At 38.1% G+C, this 19,163-nt stretch overlaps 2 protein-coding genes across 2 annotated transcripts; both read left to right on the top strand.

Moving 5' to 3' along the window:
• Positions 1-962: 962 nt before the first annotated feature.
• LOC128554438 (uncharacterized protein F23F12.8-like) lies at positions 963-2,333 on the top strand. The gene has a single exon (XM_053535723.1). The coding sequence runs from the start codon at positions 963-965 to the stop codon at positions 2,331-2,333; it is 1,371 nt and encodes a 456-aa protein (XP_053391698.1).
• A 3,897-nt stretch (positions 2,334-6,230) lies between these two features.
• Positions 6,231-17,505, top strand: LOC128554439 (uncharacterized). Its single transcript, XM_053535724.1, has 11 exons — positions 6,231-6,538; positions 12,123-12,211; positions 12,419-12,851; positions 13,823-14,609; positions 14,796-14,829; positions 15,220-15,709; positions 15,900-15,922; positions 16,292-16,535; positions 16,684-16,712; positions 16,795-17,094; positions 17,243-17,505. Exons 1-11 carry the CDS (start codon positions 6,231-6,233, stop codon positions 17,503-17,505), a joined length of 3,000 nt encoding a protein of 999 aa, XP_053391699.1.
• The last annotated feature ends 1,658 nt before the right edge of the window (positions 17,506-19,163 follow it).

Below are 19,163 nucleotides of genomic sequence, written 5' to 3' on the forward strand. Positions count from 1 at the left end.
TTTATATGTACAATAATGGAAGATCAAACAACAGATAGAGATATCAGAATGAGACAGCGAGATGCTAGACGACAGGAACAGGAGAGATTAGAGGAACAACAGAAGCAAAGAGATAGATCGAGACAAGATTTAGCGGAAATAGAAAATGAGAGGCAGAGATTGTTATCTCAGAGAAGAAATCAACAGCGACGTTTAGAAATGATTCATAGTTGTGATCCTTTCTTTTATGAAGTCGAGCGGCCAAGAATAGGTGCAGAAAGGCTTAATATAAGCAACCCTGAACAGCAAATAAATACGGGAACCAGACAAATATTAGACAGAGGAATTGTGCAACCACGTTTCGTGAAGCAACACAATGAGGACCTCGGAAGTTATATGGACCTAATAAGTCCTGAACCAGAAAATATACCAACTGCCACACACAGTATAGGAATAAGTGGAAACGAACATGAAAGCGATAATGATAGGAGACAAGCAATTGCTCAGACTTATCAAGCAACAAACAGAAATTTAGATTTCGCTTCAGGCAGTTTGAACATGACTGAGGACATACATAGAATGCATGGTGAATTAAACCAAGTCATAGATAGGGATGATATCCGTCAAAGCATTAGGAGAGACGTTTTACATATCGATCAGCCAAGACAAGAGTCTAATTTAGACTTTCATTTTGATAGAGATAGATATAGAGATATAGAATATAATGCAGACGACATTAGTTACAGAACAAGAAGCCGTGTGGCTGAAAGTACTCGCATTGATGCAGAAACTCATGTCATGAGAAAGAGAGATCGAAATGGTGACAAAGTAGATGTCAGTATCGAGACAGATAAACTAGAGGCGAAATTACGGCAATTGAGTATAAGGAAGGACACCAATTTAGATATTAATTCCTTACAAAGAGGCGCAGAACTTCCAGATCATAGAAAAGAACACACGAACATAACTCCGTAGGTATAGGTATGAATCCTGAAATAAAGGACACAAGAAGTCAACTAAAATTCATCGATAGAAAATTCAGGGAACATTCTGACATCAATGTAAGAGGAGAATTGAATGATGATAATTCAAACACATCTATTAAATCTGAGAAGTTTAGCATCCTGCAGCAGATAGAAAAGAAAAAAATGGAATTGCAAGAGCTACTGTTGATTCAAGAGAACGCAGAGAAACAGCTAAAGATAGATGAAGAAAGAAGAGTTATAGAATTAGAGAAGCAACGAAAGATGTTGTATATGTTGACTGAAAGAGAAAGGGTAATGGATGAAAGAGAACAGAAACTTAAAGATGATGAGAGAGAATTGTTATTGAAGTTTGAAGAACTGAAACGGATAAAGCAAGACGTTGTAAAATCAGAAGAAGAACAGTTTGTTCAGTATAAAGCAATAGAAAGAGATATCATCACTAAAAACGAAGCATTACACAAGAGAGAATCTGACCTTAGAAAAAAGGAAGATATTGTTAAAGAGCTTCAGCAGAAATTAGTTCCAGAAGTAAAGAAAGAGACAATTATTCAGCAAACCCCGGAAATTAGTCCATTTTCTGGTGACGAAGCGAAACCTAAGAGTGAGGTCACATTAAACGAATGGAAAGCCGAGATAAGAAGTTTAATAGCTACAGCATTGTACCCAGAAAAGATAATTACTCAGGCCGTTAGAAAATCATTGAAAGGTCAAGCCAAGAAAGTTCTGTTAAACTTAGATCCAAATGCTAGAGCTGAAGAAATTATAGAAAGGACAGAAGATATATTTGGAGATATGTCTAGCAAACAGACAATTTACACAGAGTTCTATACTGCATTACAGAAGCCAGACGAATCTATAGCAGATTGGGGCTTACGACTTGAAGAGATTTTAATAAAAGCTTCTACCAAGAAGTCAATAACACCAGATGAGAGAAATGAAATGCTTAAAGATAAATTTTGGAGATCATTGTATAGCAAGGATATCAAAAACGCAGTTAGAACATCCTTTGAAAGCGGTGACAGTTTTGAAATGCTCAGACGGAAAGCAAAGGCTGAGGAACACGAAACTAAAATTAGTGCTATAAAGGCTGATATAGCACTGCCTAAACAAGAAGAAACTGCAAAGGCGGCGGATAAACAGACAGAACTTCTTGAAGCTATGATGAAGCAAATGGCCGAATTAAATAAAAAGGTAGAAGACTATAGAAAAGAAAATGAAAGTAAGCCACAAGATGAGCATAGAAATAGAAGAATGGTGGGTACAATAGATGGAATGGTCCAAGGGATTTCAATAGATGAATGGTTCGAGGATTACAACAGAGGAGCAAACAGCTATAGAATCGATTTGACGATAGGAGTCATAAATTAAAAGAGCAAAGCCCAGATACCGATAAGAAGCAAGAGGAAAAGAAAGGAGATAATGAAAGTCAAAGAGGAGAAGAAACAAAATTCAGAAAAGAGTTAAACTAGTTGGCGCTTCTGTTGAAGGGCTCAACAGAAGCAGAGAGGAAATTAAAGGCCCAAAAGATAATCAGATAAAGACAAGATTGATCGGGAAAGCAAATGAACATGAAATATTGATTAAAGATTGTGTGACAAAAGCACTGATTGATACTGGAAGTATGATAAGCACAATGTCGGAAAATTTCTATAGAAGTATGACTGATAGGCAAGAACTAAGAAGTCTAGAAGATTTTGATATTGACATATATTGTGCAAATGGACAGGAAGTGCCTTATAGTGGTTATATAGAGCTAGGTGTAAATGTTCCGTCATTAAGTGACGAAGAAGTTGTTGCTCTAATTTTGATTGTACCACAAACAGAATACAACCAAAGAGTACCGGTTATTATAGGCACAAATTTAATTCGTGAATTTTCAAAACTAAGTAAAGAGAAGGAAGCTGATACTATTCCAAATGAATGGAAAGAATCATTTGATGTACTATCAGCGACCACAATTGGTAAAGTTAAAGTCACGAAAAAGATTACATTGTTACCAAGGGAAATCAAACTGTTACAGGTTTCATACGCAAGCAGAGAAATGTAGAATCAGCTGTAACAGAATGTTTGGCTGATATAAATTCTACATCTGCTGTAGTCTGTCCACGAGTTGTCTCGTTGAATAATCCTGGTAGAACATCACGTGTGCCAGTAGGGTTGTGCAACATCAGTGCTAAAACCATGCATATAACAGAAAAAACTAATATTTGCCAACTGCAGGAAGTCACTGTGCTTAGAAGTATGCCGATCATTGACAATCGTTCGATATCATCTGATATTTCAGAAACAAGCAAATCCTCTTAATCTCCAACAAATCTATGTCATCAGTCTGCATCTGAAAAAGAAAACAAAGCCATGAGTGATGAGGAATTTAATAAAACATTTGGTGTCGATTTTGAAAATGTAAACTTGTCTGAAGAACAGAAAATTAAAGTACAAAAATTATTTCAGAAATGGAATGGCATTTTCCCTAAATCATCCACAGATCTTGGACACACATCAGACGTAAAACATAAGATTGAATTGTTAGATGAGAAACCTTTTAAAGAGCCATACAGACGCATACCACCAGCGATATTTAACGAAGTGAAAGAACATCTCCATAAAATGTTAAAAGTCGGTGCAATTAGGGAATCTAATAGTCCATGGTCATCAAACGTTGTAATAGTGAGGAAAAAGGATGAATCGATTAGATTTTGTATTGATTTCAGGAAAATCAACCAACGGACCAAGAGAGATGCATATGCACTTCCACGGATAGAAGACACTTTGAATTGCCTCGCCGGATCAAGATATTTTTCAAAACTGGACTTGAAATCTGGATACTGGCAGGTAGAGCTAGATGAACGAGATAAAGAGAAAACGGCCTTTCAGGTTTGGGGACTGGGATTCTACGAGTGTAATAGAATGCCCTTTGGCATATGTAATGCTCCAGCAACCTTTCAGAGATTGATGGAGCGTTGCATGGGCGACCTCAACCTGAAGGACTGTTTAATTTATCTCGATGACATCGTAATATTCTCCTCTGACATAGATTCCCATATTGACCGACTTGATACAGTGTTTGAACGTTTGGCTCAGTACAACCTGAAAGTAAATCCAAAGAAATGTGAATTTTTCAAGAAGAAAATAACTTATCTTGGGCATATAGTCTCAGAAGATGGCATCCAGGCAGATCCTGTAAAGGTAGAAGCTGTAAAAGATTGGCCTATTCCTAAAAATGTGAAGGATGTTCGGAAATTTTTAGGATTCGCAGGATACTACAGGCGATTCATCAAAGGCTTTGCATCCATAGCACGACCTATAAACAATCTTCTTATTGGACAACCTGCAAATAGAAAGAAAACATCAAAATTAACAAAATCAACAAAGAAAGTTCACTTTAAATGGGACAAGGAACAACAGGAAGCATTCGATAAACTTAAAGAGAAACTTACCAACCCGCCTGTACTTGCATATGCCAGCTACGATCTGCCGTTCAAGGTGCACACGGATGCTTCATCTTCTGGTCTTGGAGCCGTCCTCTATCAACGCCAAGATGGAAAAGACAGGGTCATTGCTTTTGCGAGTAGGAGTCTCAAACCTGCAGAAAGGAATTATTCGGCTCACAAGCTGGAATTTCTCGCCCTAAAGTGGGCGGTGTCAGAGAAATTCCACGACTACCCTGTATGGGGCGAAGTTCGAGCTTGTGACGGATAACAACCCATTAACTTATGTAAGTTCCACCGCTAAGCTTGATGCCACTAGTCACCGCTGGCTTGCTTCCTTGGCAAATTATGACTTCGTACCGAAATACAGACCTGGGTCGAAGAATACGGATGCCGACAGCCTATCTCGTATGAAGGAAAAAGAGAACCTTTCAACCATCCCCAGAGACGCTGTTAAAGCAGTTATCCAATCAGCCCTTACTGATGGTGCTTTAAGTGACTCCCTCTCTATGCCGATGATGTAACTTCAAACGAACAGTCAGATTCGATTCCAGATGACTTATTGTACAGTTATAGTTTGGTCGTCTAAAGATTGGAAAAAGGCCCAAAAACAGACCAAGTGATTAGTACAATAATTGACCATCTTAACTATGGTACCAAACCGGCTAAGCCAGATGGACCAATGCATACATATACAAGGGATTGGTTAAAACTAATCCTTAAGATGGTGTACTATTTCGAAAATCACTTGTTAATGGACACGAAAGACTACAGTTAGTCTTGCCTACCAATCTTCGAATCGATATCTTTGAAGCTCTGCATAACGATTTGGGCCACCAGGGTAGAGACCGAACAACGTCACTGTTTAAAGAAAGATTTTACTTTCCAGGTCTAGATACATTTGTGGCGGACCAAGTTAGAAACTGTGGAAGGTGCATTAGAAGGAAAAGTCTTTCTTCTAAAGCTGAACTTGTCCCGATACAGTCTTCGGCACCAATGCAAGTCGTCTGTTTGGATTTCTTGTCCTTGGAGAGAAGCAAAGGAGGCTTTGAGGATATCCTGGTCATAACGGACCACTTCAGTTGTTATGCACAGGCATATCCTACCAGAACCAAACAGCAAGGACAACAGCCAAGATTCTTTTGAGAATTTCATACTGCATTATGGTTTTCCGGCGTCCATCCATAGCGACCAGGGTCCGAACTTCGAGTCTCGTCTGATTAAAGAACTATGCAACATCGCAGGCGTCAAAAAAGACAAGAACCACGCCTTACCACGCAATGGGTAACGGACAGGTCGAGCGGTTTTAATCAGACGTTACTAAAGATGCTGGGTACCCTAGAGAGTATCAAAAGTCCGACTGGAGGCGCATGTACCCACCCTTGTACATGCGTACAATGCAACCCATCATAAAAGTACGGGGTTTTCTCCGTATTTTCTAATGTTTGGGAGGCATCCTCGTTTAGTAGTTGATGCTTTTCTAGGGCTACCAGCTGATGATCTTTCAGCTGCATCACAAACTGAGTACGTGTATAAGCTGCGCGACCGTCTGAAGCTCGCATATGACAAGGCCCGCCAAACTGCGAGGACTGCAGGACTAGCCAATAAGTCGGTATATGACGAGAAGGCTCGAAGTTCGGTCCTACATCCGGGAGATATTTTGCTTGTGCGCAATGTATCTGTCAGAGGAAAACAGAAGTTAGCTGATCGTTGGGAGCAGCAACCATACGTAGTTGTGCGCAAGGTACACGATGACATTCCCGTGTAAGAGGTCAGAAGGGAAGGAGCTCGGTATAAGAAATCTAGAATTCTACACCGAAACCTTCTCCTTCCCTTCATGTCCATTGCAGATGGCTACGATCCCGATGACCACCTTCCTTCTGGTAACACTTCCGATGATGTCGAAGACAACATTGAAACCTTATCTACAGCACCAACTACAGCACCTACTTCGGAAGAGACCAACAGTGCGTCTCCTTCCCACATACCAGTAGGAGATAGACAGAAATATGTAATTCCTGCAAGAAGGACTCGGCGTGATGTAGTGAGATCGGAAATACCAGCGGAAACAGCTTCAACACCATCTAAGCGACCAAATAGGAAAAGACAGAAGCCTTATTGGATGAACAGAGGGGACTTTGTTACGTATTAATAAGAGGCAGCAGTATGACTGACGATTGTTATCTGTTTTAGTTGTAACTTTTAGTCAGTAATGTTTTATTTCTGTTGACTACATGTATGTGTGCACAATGAGTATATTTCACTTTTGCATTAGTTAATGTTTAAAATGTGTAAGTATATGTATCTATATGTTCTTAGAACATATTACATTGTTATAAGTACAACCATAAGGTAGATACTTACCTTGGATAAATTGTGGATCATGAATAAGTACTTACCTGTAATTGTAAAATTTGCATCTGCAAATGATTGTTGTATTATATGATTGCTACTTACCTGTTGGAAATTCAATGATATTTGAGCTCGATATCACTGATGTTTTTTTTTTCCAGCTACCACGTACACCAGTGACATGATATTGTGTACTGTATTTAGTTAGATGTGTTAATAGTACATATATTTACCTATATATAGTATAATTATACTTACCTTCGGTAATTAGTTAATTAGCACTCAAGTACTAGTAGTAACACAAGGCTTAGGTTATGTAGTAATTATACTTACCTTGTATACTTACCTTGATCTAGTAGACAAGTTTTAGGTAAAGTAGTAATCATACTTACCTTGTATACTTACCTTGAGCTAGTTGACCTTCGTCTACCAGTATGTCTTATGTAGATTGCAGCTTAGGTCTCTGACACAAAAGCACGTCATTTTAGGGTACTGCAATGTACTTGTATATGCAAATACCGTAGTAGTGATATATCATGTGTAATCTTATTTGTTTTTAATTATCACATACTTGTACACTTAAGATTTTTTTTCTTTCAGCTCTGGGAGTTAAATGTCGGGGACGACATTTGTTAAAGCAGGGGGAGTATGTCATAGGGCATGACAGTGTTGTTCTGAAATTAATTGTTTTACATCTTCTTAAATAAAATATAAAGCATACTAAAATTGTTTTTGTTGTAATTAAATCGAGTACACCCCTTTTAAGATTTTGTGTAACAATTTCACCCAAATATTCTTTACTATAAATCCGTACATCTTTTCCATCCTATAACCCTATACTTGACATAATAAATTACCGTTATCCTTGTCTACCCCGGTCCCCAACCTGAATTGTATTAATCTTTAATCTATGTCTTTGTATTGCAATAATCGAGAGGAAGTGTAAATGCTTCACTGCACTTGCCTTCTTGATGTAAATGCATATATAGAGAGTTTACATAAGAATAATAAATATATTATCTAAGATAATTATTGCTTTGTTTCAGTGATTGTTCTGGGAATAAATATTCGTAATCCCAGGTGTGTAGCATCCCAAGACAAACCCACATCTACCAGTAAACTATAAATATTTGGCAGAAGGGTTGAGCTAGCCTTCGGGCACGACAAGGAAAGCCCTTCGTCATTTGCTGTATAGTAAAACAAGCACTTTTGGACATGGATTGTGAATTTCACAACAAAATTGCAGCATTGACAGCTCTGTATTTCTGAAGAGTAATATTATCCCAGTCAATATATCACAGAAAAACACCTCCATCAACAATGAACTTTTTTGCTACACATCAAAGTATCTAGTCCATGTTTAAATTTCACACTGACATCTGTCATGGTCACCAGTCTGGTGTAGTTTTTTAATCCTTCCGCACAGAAATGTAATCCTGAAACACGCACATAAAACAACTGTTAAAGACATCAGAAATGACAAAAATACATTTGGAATTTATTATGTCAAAGTAGGTATAGTGTTAAATTGGGAACTTCAAAATTTCAAAGAACTACTTTCTAGGATACAACGACCCGGAAGTTCTTCTATACCGGGGTGATACCGTAATGCATTGGTTTTATAATTGTTTTATAAACTCGTTTAGAACAGGTTGCAATTAGCCGAATATGGTAATCTTTTTAAATACTTGTAATTTAATACCGAAGTCTATGACATTTTTAAAAGTTAAGGAATTGTTTCTTTTACATTTTGGTCGTTATCCGAAATCAGTATTGTTATTTACAATTCTATGAATCGTGCAGAAATAAAGAAAGTTGCAGAAAAACTCTAATTTACAATGTGTACATTATATAAAATACCTATATGACATCGTATAATTGTATAGAGTTTGTTTATTATAGTCTCGCCTGAGTCATTTTAACTTAAGAGACAACTTTGCCTAGAATCCTTTAAAGCCAGGCATCAGGCAGGAAGGTAATGCACTTGCTGGCGGCGCAGCAGGCGATCACATCGGAACAATTCGCAGTGAGATTCAGACCTTCGACCTCCTGTTCCCGAGACCACTTGGCTACGGGTAATGCATATATTTAAAAAAACTAATATTTTGGACACTTGAGAAGAAGAATATGTACAAAGGTTTTACACATCTTAATCTTATCTTATACAAATATTTGATATTTCACATGTAAGAAAATAGTTTTATTCATAAAAATAATGTAAATTATGAAATAAGCAATTCTTAATACAGAAAAACTGTGCATTATTGCAAATTATTTCAGTTATACAGCTCTGTACCAGATTCAACAGTTAAACGAATTGCAAATTAATGTTTGTTTTAAAGCCAAAACGTTACGGTCTCTTATGTTTTAGGAGCGATTGATCCGTCAACACGTAGATCTCTTACCTCGAACTCTTACAAGCGGGTTCCAGTCTCCGATTTTGTGACAATATCTGCGTTTTCTCATAACATTATTTGTCATTGTGTGAAGTTTTAATAAAATCCCGTCATTAGCTTTTGAGCTATGCTCCGGACAAGTGGTATAAGTGAATAAAATAAGTTAGTAATATAGAGTCTCTGTATCGTGTGCCATTGTGTGAAAGCTTTACAAATTCCTTTTATATTTTTTTTTGTAATGCTCCTGAGAGACGTGTTTCCAGTTTATAAAAAAGGGGAAAAGTTGGGCAATTGGAGACCATTACCCTCGCCTTTTGGCGATTTTAGGTAAATTCATAATTGTAATACATATGTATGTATGTATGTATGTATGTATCTTACTGATGGACCGTCTTATAAGAAACTTAAAAATTATTTATCGTAGTAATACTTTAATATTCCTAATAGCGTTTTAGCAAACGTTAACATACAATCCGTATGAAAATGCAAACTGTTGCCGCTATTCATGAATTATAGAACATCTATTTCTACACATATACCTAAATATTCAAAGTATCAAAACGGAATCGAATCAGCAGTTAAAACAAAAAATAACAAGGTCTAGACTTTATATTACCGAAAGTCAAAGTCAAGTTTTATATTGAAAATGTATGAAACCTAGTTACGAAACATTTTGTAAAAAGAATGATATACCCTAAGAAATGCAATCAGTACAAAAATATACGCGAACATGTACTCTGAACTGTAGATATGTTGTGAACAAAGATGATTGTGTCGGCCAATAGCTCAGGGATGAGAAAATAGATTTCGCTCTTTTGACTGAAACTTGGTACTCGGACAAGAAGCAACATCAATTTGAAACTTCTGACTTGAACCAGAATGGATATAAATTAAGTGTAACTAATAGAATAAAAATAAAACAGAGGTGGCGTTGCGATCACTTGTAGAAACACAATCAATATGCGAATGGGTAACTCACGGTACTGTTCGAAGCTATTGAATACGATATTTGGAAACTCGTTTGCAAAAATTTGACCATACATGTAGTGGGTGTGCATAGACCCCGGTGGTATCGACTGGTAACTAGTTCGTTGCTGAATTCTTTGATTTCACCGAAAATATTTTACCATATCATGACAATTTACTTATAATGGGTGATTTCAATTTGCATATAAACAATGACAACAGTTCTCTTACAAACTTCAAGGAGTCCCTAATAGCAATGCGCCTGGAACAACACGTTGATTTCAGTACTCATACAGGAGGACATAGCTTGGATCTTGTCATAACTGAGTCACTTAATGGTGTTCATGTAGAGAAATGTGAGTCTGGACAATTTTTAACTGATCACTGTGTTGTTAAGGTTCTCTTAGACGTTAAAAAAGAGACTATTACTAGTAGGAGCGTGTCATTTAGAAACTTCAAAAATTTGAACGAATCAGAATTTTCCAGCGGCCTAAGTGCAATAAACGTTGATTCACAGAATATCAACAAGTCGGTGAAAGAGTTTAAATCTGAAAAAGAGGATGTCCTGAATAAGCACGTTCACCTAAAAGAAAAAGAAAACTATAATTCAGAGAGCACCCAAAAAGTGGTTCAACAAAAAAATTGCAACATCTAAAACAACAAGTCAGAAAGTCCGAGCGTACATGGAGGCGTTATGGTAAAACAGATCAGTTTGAGTCGTATAAACAAGTAAGAAATGAAAACAATTTTGAAATCAAACGTCAAAAGAGAAACACACTCAGTGAAAAGATAGAGAACGCTAAATGTGATTCCAAGACACTGTATGGTAACTGAACTAACTGGTACCGGTACCAAATCTTAAAAACTCACTGCCTCAAGGAGAGTCTAGTAATTCATTGGCAGAAAAATTTGTTGTTCATGGCAAAAATCTCAAAAATACGTCAATCCAAATCCCAAAGTGAATACAAAAACTTCGAACCTCAAGTAAAGGATATACAAATTTTAAACAAAATACTGAATTGATTCAAGATGAAGTGAAAAAGCTCATCAATGAATTGAATACTACGTCTTCTGGTTTAGATATTTTGCACGTATTCTGTAATCACATGTAGAATGAAAACAATAATCGAAACAACTATGAACTAACTGCGTTTTTCTACCCAAGTCAGGTAAGAATCCATATTACTACATTCACTTTACACTAATTAGGACCATTCATAACGTTGCAATTAGAAAAACAGATCCCTAATTTTTTTCACATATATATTGAGGATTACAATATTGAAAAAAATAGCCTACCTGCCATCTTGTCGATATCTTAAAATTTCGAAATTAATTATACATTTAGAACATTTTGTTGTAAATAACATATCAACATTTTAAAAACGACATCGAATAATGCAAAGGTAACAAAATAATCCACATTTAAATTCTAAATTCCATTTTTTCAAAATCACAAAAAAACACATATAAAAGTTGTGTTTTTAGAAAACGGGTAAATATCATTTATAAGAATACAGTAGATTTTGTGGTAGTAGTACAAGTAGTAGTAGTAGTAGTAGTAGTAGTAGTAGTAGTAGTACAGGTAGTAGAAGTAGTAGTAGTAGTAGTAGTAGTAGTAGATGTAGTAGTAGATGTAGTCGTAGTAGTAGCAGTAGTAGTAGTCGTAGTCGTAGTAGTAGTAGTAGGAGTTGTAGTAGAAATAATAGCAACTGTAGCTGTAGCTGTAGCAGTAACATTAGATGTAGCAGTAGCAGTTGCAGTAGCAGTAGCTGTAGCAGTAACAGTTGCAGTAGATGTAGAAGTAGCAGTAACAGTTATAGTTGCAGTACCAGTAGCAGTAGCTGTAACAGTAGAGGATACAGTAGCTGTAGCAATTGTTGTTGATGTAGCTGTAGCAATCACAGTAACAGTAGCTGTAGCAGTAACAGTAGCTGTTGAAGTAGATGTATCTGTAGCATTACAAGAAGCTGTAGAACTAGCAGTTGAAGTTGATGTAGCTGTATCAGTAACAGCAGCAGTATAGAAGCTGTAGCAGTAGCAGTTGCTGTAGCAGTTGCAGTACATGTAGCTGTAGCAGTTGCAGTAGATGTAGCTTTAGCAGGTGCAGTAGATGTAGCTTAAGCGGTTGCAGTACATGCTGCTTTAACGGTTGCAGTAAATGTAGCTTTAGCAGTTGCAGTAAATGTAGCTGTAGAAGTTGCCGTAGATGTAGCTGTAGCGGTTGCAGTAGATGTAGCTTTAGCTGTTGCAGTAGATGTAACTTTAACGGTTGCAGTAGATGTAGCTTAAGCAGTTGCAGTAGATGTAGCTTTAGCAGTTGTAGTAGATGTAGCTGTAGAAGTTGTAGTAGATGCAGCTGTAGCGGTTGCAGTAGATGTAGCTTTAGCAGTTGCAGTAAATGTAGCTTTAGCCGTTGCATTAGATGTACCTTTAACAGTTGCAGTAGATGTAGTTGTAGCAGTAGCAGCAGATGTAGCTTTAGCGGTTGCAGTAGATGTAGCTTTAGCGGTTGCAGTAGATGTAGTTTTAGCAGTTGCAGTAGATAAAGCTTTCGCAGTTGCAGTAGATGTTTCTTTTGCAATTGCGGTAGATTTAGCTGTAGAAGTTGCAGAAGATGTAGCTTTAGCAGATGAAGTAGATGTAGGTTTAGCAGTTGCATTAGACGTAGTTGTAGCAGTTGCAGTAGATGTAGCTGTAGCAGTTGCAGTAGATGTAGCTGTACCAGTTGCAGTAGTTGTAGCGTAGCCGAAACAATTGCAGTAGATGTAGCATTAGCGGGTGCAGTAGATGTAGCTGTAGCAGTTGCAGCAGATGTAGCTGTAGCAGTTGCAGTAGATGTAGTTTTAGCAGTTGTAGTAGCAGTTCCTGTAGCAGTTGCAGAAGATGTAGCTTTAGCAATTGCAGTAGATAAAGCTTGCGCAATTGCAGTAGATGTAGCTTTAGCAATCGCAGTAAATGTAGCTGTAGCAGATGCAGTAGATGTAGCTTTAGCAGACGCAGTAGATGTAGCTTTAGCAGTTGCAGTAGATGTAGCTTTAGCGGTTGCAGTAGATGTAGCTGTACCAGTTATAGTAGATGTAACTTAGCCGTAGCAGTTGCAGTAGATGTAGCTTTAGCGTTTGCAGTAGATATAGCTGTAGCGGTTGCAGTAGATGTAGCTTCAGCGCTTGCAGTAAATGTAGCTTTAGCAGTTGCAATATATGTAGCTTTAGCGATTGCAGTAGATATATATTATTATTATTATACCAGATTTATATAGCGTCATTTTCATGATCAATTTCACGTTCAAAGGCGCTTTACATAGTTCAAATGCAGCCATACAGGGCGCATAATTCATCCTCTACTAGTACAGACACAGAGCGATCTGATCAGAGGGACAGAGTGAGACAAAGCCCCCACAGAGAGACAGAGAGATCAGAAATCAGATACAGGCTTATCCGGCTACATTAGCCTAACTCGTTGCAAATAGACAGCCTGGTTCTTTAACGTGCCTAGTGTATAGCACTAATACACACAAGGATTGTAGATGTAGATGTAGCTTTAGCAGTTGTAGTAGATGTAGCTGTAGCAGTTGTATTAGATGCAGCTTTAGCGGTTGCAGTAGATGTAGCTTTAGCGGTTGCAGTAGAAGTAGCTTTAGTAGTTGCAGTAGATGTAGCTTTAGCAGTTGCAGTAGATGTAGCTTTAGCGGTTGCAGTACATGTAACTTTAGCGGTTCAGTATATGTAGTTGTAGCGATTGCAGTAGATGTAGCTGTAGCAGTTGCAGTAGATGTAGCTATAGCAGTTGCAGTAAATATCGCTTTAGCTGTTGCAGTAGATGTAACTTTAGCGGTTGCAGTAGATGTAGCGGTAGCGGTTGCAGTAGATGTAGCAGTAGCAGTTGCAGTAGATGTATCTGTAGCGGTTGCAGTATATGTAGCTGTAGCAGTTGAAGTAGATGCAGCTGTAGCGGTTGCAGTAGATGTAACTGTAGCAGTTGCAGTACATGTAACTGTAGCAGTTGCAGTAGATGTAGATGTAGCTGTAGCAGCTGCAGTAGATATCGCTTTAGCTGTTGCAGTAGATGTAACTTTAGCGGTTGCAGTAGATGTAGCTGTAGCGGTTGCAGTAGATGTAGCAGTTGCAGTAGATGTATCTGTAGTGGATGCAGTAGATGTAGCTGTAGCAGTTGAAGAAGATGTAGCTGTAGCAGTTGAAGTAGATGTATCTGTAGCGGTTGCAGTAGTTGTAACTGTAGCAGTTGCAGTAGATGTAGCTGCAGCTGAAGCAGTTGCAGTAGATATCGCTTTAGCTGTTGCAGTAGATGTAACTTTAGCGGTTGCAGTAGATGTAGTTGTAGCGGTTGCAGTAAATGTAGCTGTAGCAGTTGCAGTAGACGCAGCTGTAGCGGTTGCAGTAGATGTAGCTGTAGCTGTAGCAGTTGCAGTAGATGTAGCTGTAGCAGTTGCAGTATATGTAACTTTAACAGTTGCAGTAGCAGTATCTTTAGAAATTGCAGTAAATGGAACTTGAGTGGTTGCAGTTGATGTAGATATAGCAGTTGTAGTAGATGTAGCTTTAGCAGTTGTAGTAGATGTAGCTGTAGCGGTTGCAGTAGATGTAGCTTTAGCAGTTGCAGTAGATGTAGCTTTAGCTGTTGCATTAGAGGTAACTTTAGTGGTTGTAGTAGATGTAGCTGTATAGGTTGCAGTAGTTGTAGCTTTAGCAGTTGCAGTAGGTGTAGATGTAGCAGTTGCCGTAGTTGTAACTTTAGCGATTGCAGTATATGTAGTATTAGCGGTTGCAGTAGATGTAGCTGTAGTAGTTGAAGTAGATGTAGCTGTAGCGGTTGAAGTAGATGTAGCTGTAGCGGTTGCAGTAGATGTAGCTGTAGCAGTTGCAGTAGATGTAGCTGTAGCAGTTGTATTAGATTTACCTTTAGCAGTTGTAGTAGATGTAGCTGTAGCAGTTGTATTAGATGTAGCTTTAGCGATTGAAGTAGATGTAGCTTTAGCAGTTGCAGTATATGTAACTTTAACAGTTGCAGTAGCAGTAGCTGTAGAAATTGCAGTAAATGTAACTTGAGCGGTTGCAGTAAATGTAGCTGTAGCGATTGCAGTATATGTAGTATTAGCGGTTGCAGTAGATGTAGCTGTAGTAGTTGAAGTAGATGTAGCTGTAGCGGTTGAAGTAGATGTAGCTGTAGCGGTTGCAGTAGATGTAGCTGTAGCAGTTGCAGTAGATGTAGCTGTAGCAGTTGCAGTAGATTTAGCTTCAGCAGTTGCAGTAGATGTAGCTTTAGCAGTTGCAGTAGCAGTATCTGTAGCAGTTGCAGTATATGTAGCTGTAGCAGTTGCAGTAGATGTAGCTTTTGCAGTAGTAGTAGCAGTAGCTTTAGCAGTAGCAGTTGCAGTAGATGTAGCTTTAGCAGTTGCAGTAGATGTAGCTTTAGCAGTTGCAGTAGATATAGCTTTAGCGGTTGCAGTAGATGTAACTTTAGCGGTTGCAGTATATGTAGTTGTTGCGGTTGCAGTAGATGTAGCTGTAGCAGTTGCAGTAGATATTGCCGTAGCAGTTGCAGTAGATTTAGCTTTAGCAGTTGCAGTAGATGTAGTTTAGCAGTTGCAGTAGCAGTAGCTTTTGCAGAAGTAGTAGCAGTAGCTTTAGCAGTTGCAGTAGCAGTTGCAGTAGATGTAGCTTTAGCAGTTGCAGCAGATGTAGCTTTAGCAATTGCAGTAGATGTAGCTTTAACGGTTGCAGTAGATGTAACTTTAGCGGTTGCAGTATATGTAGTTGTTGCGGTTGCAGTAGATGTAGCTGTAGCAGTGGAAGTATGTGTAGTTGCAGCGGTTTCAGTAGATGTAGCTGTAGCAGTTGCAGTAGATGTAGCTGTAGGAGTTGCAGTAGATGTACCTGTAGCAGTTGCAGTAGATGTAGCTTTAGCGGTTGCAGTAAATATAGCTGTTGCGGTTGCAGTAGATTTAGCTTAGCATATGCAGAAGATGTAGCTGTAGAAGTTGTATTGGATTTACCTTTAGCAGTTGTAGTAGATGTAGCTGTAGCAGTTGTATTAGATGTAGCTTTAGCGATTGAAGTAGATGTAGCTTTAGCAGTTGCAGTATATGTAACTTTAACAGTTGCAGTAGCAGTAGCTGTAGAAATTGCAGTAAATGTAACTTGAGCGGTTGCAGTAAATGTAGCTGTAGCGGTTGCAGTAGATGTAGATATAGCAGTTGTAGTAGATGTAGCTTTAGCAGTTGTAGTAGATGTAGCTGTAGCGGTTGCAGTAGATATAGCTTTAGCAGTTGAAGTAGATGTAGCTGTAGCGGTTGCAGTAGATGTAGCTGTAGCAGTTGCAGTAGATGTAGCTGTAGCAGTTGCAGTAGATGTAGCTTTAGCGGTTGCAGTAAATATAGCTGTTGCGGTTGCAGTAGATGTAGCTTAGCACATGCAGAAGATGTAGCTGTAGAAGTTGTATTAGATTTATCTTTAGCAGTTGTAGTAGATGTAGCTGTAGCATTTGTATTAGATGTAGCTTTAGCGGTTGCAGTAGAAGTAGCTTTAGCAGTTGCAGTAGATGTAACTTTGACAGTTGCAGTAGCAGTAGCTATAGAAATTGCAGTAAATGTAACTTGAGCGGTTGCAGTAGATGTAGCTGTAGCGGTTGCAGTAGATGGTGATATAGCAGTTGTATTAGATGTAGCTTTAGCAGTTGTAGTAGATGTAGCTGTAGCGGTTGCAGTAGATGTAGCTATATCTGTTGCATTAGATGTAGCTTTAGTGGTTGTAGTAGATGTAGCTGTAGCGGTTGCAGTAGATGTAGGTTTAGCAGTTGCAGTAGATGTAGCTTTAGCGGTTGCAGTAGATGTAGCTGTTGCAATAGTTATAGCTTTAGCGGTTGCAGTATATGTAACCCTAGCGGTTGCAGTAGATGTAGCTTTAGCTGTTGCAGTAGATTTAGCTTTAGCAGTTGCAGTAGCAGTAGCTGTAGCAGTTGCAATATGTAGCTTAAGCAGTTGCAGTAGATGTAGCTTTTGCAGTAGTAGTAGTAGTAGCAGTATCTTTAGCAATTGCAGTAGCAGTAGCTGTAGCAGTTGCAGTAGATGTAGCTTTAGCAGTTGCAGTAGATGTAGCTTAAGCGGTTGCAGTAGATGTAGCTTTAGCGGTTGCAGTAGATGTAGCTTTAGCGGTTGCAGTAGCAGTAGCTCTAAAAGTAACAGTAGCTGTAGCAGTGACAGTAACTCTAGCAGTTGTAGTAGCAGTAGAAGTAACAGTAACAGTAGATTTAGCTGTAGCAGTAAAGGTAGCAGAAGATTTAGCTGTAGCAATTTTAGTAGATGTAGATGTAGCAGTAACTGTAGATGTAGTTGTAACAGTAACAGTAGATGTAGAAGTAGAGATGCAGTTGATGTAGAAAATAGCAGTAAAAGTTCGTATCAAAACTTTTCTAGCTATGTAGAATTTGATTAATACCTGATTTTTAAAAACATCGAGGTAAGCTTTGGCAAATAAAGAAGATTGATTTGGAAACCTTGGACCTCACACAAGTTTTTATTACGGAAGTCTCCAGACTCCAAAAATAATTGCATAGTAATGTTTACACGCATTTGTCGCACAGAAAACATAAAATACAAGACATAAACGACGACGTCAAACTATTTTGGGTGACTAACTTAAAAACATGGTTCTATAAATAGTGATGATAATATTTATGAATATCTAAATTTGGATTACTTTTCTAAGTATCTTTAAATTGCCATACTATAAACTTATTCCAACAGGATACTATATACTTATAACGTTTGCTTAAAGGTCACTTGAGTATTAAACAATAATCAAAACAAATAGAACAGTCCTTAGCATAGCTTTTTCTCACGCAATACTTCAAAGATGGAATGAAGTGAAGTTTGTTGAAAATGTTTTTCTTGACTACACTTAGGGCCAGCTGGAGATGAATTAGAAAACAACTGTGAACGACTTTTTTCTACTTTTTTAAATGGATCTTTGCAAAATTTGGTAGACAAAACTTTCTCAAGTTAGTGTAAAAATTTCGCGCGACAGCAATTAGAGACCGCTACAGCTGAACATGAAAACTTTGAATGAGTTCTTTTCGTGAATAGATTTATAAATGTTCACCAAACTTGATCTGTAGCAATCTTAGGTATGTCTTTCTCAAATTTGTTCCAATGGTTCCACTTGGGACCATTTAGGGACCGCTAATATAACTAAAGAAAATACTGTCGTGAATTGCGTAGATCTCTCCTAAACTTGGTCGGTAGCATCCTAGGACAGACTTTGTTATGTATGATCTTGACTAAACCTACTTTGTGATATACCAAATTTATATACATGTATAACCTTTTGAAAACGAAACGAAATGAAAAAGTTAAAATGTGTTCTACATACAAACACTGAAACAGAGAACGCGAAATCCATCCTCAATCTATGCATAATATTACAGTTGAACTTCAATAGCTCGAACTCGGATCTTTCGAACACCCGGGATCGCTCGAACTCTTCTCCCGGTCCCGAATTTATTCCTTCTTTAGGCCTATTCTATACAGTTCTACCTCGGATCGCTCGAACTTCGAAAATTCGAACTCATTTGGTGGTCCCCTCGGCTTAATTACAGTGATAACTACACCTATTCAGTCGAACAGACAATTTGTCGCCGGAATGGCTTGTGTTTACAAAGTTGGTCACACCTCTGCCTGACATTCGCCAAGCTTCCCCTTTAACCGGCGCGTGCGTAATTTTCACACGCTTATGTAATTAGCGTCGGTATACGACAAACAAATTAAATAAAGTGACTTTCGTTCACTGCAATTCTTCAACGGGCTTTGATTTATACGAATAGAATTATTTAAAATAATTGAGCAATGACTGTCTTTATTTTTTCAGCATAAGAACGGGAGATCCGATGTCAACTTTCATACTGCTTTAGCATGGCTGAACAACTTAGAAAAGGACCCGGAAACGGGGGTATATCTAAGTCGGCTACTTGAAAGCAATATAATTATTTGATATTTGTACACGACTATGATTCATAAAGGTTTGCTTTTCATTTGATGT

Source organism: Mercenaria mercenaria, unplaced genomic scaffold (genome assembly GCF_021730395.1).
Source record: "Mercenaria mercenaria strain notata unplaced genomic scaffold, MADL_Memer_1 contig_5041, whole genome shotgun sequence".
Classification (NCBI taxonomy): domain Eukaryota; kingdom Metazoa; phylum Mollusca; class Bivalvia; order Venerida; family Veneridae; genus Mercenaria; species Mercenaria mercenaria.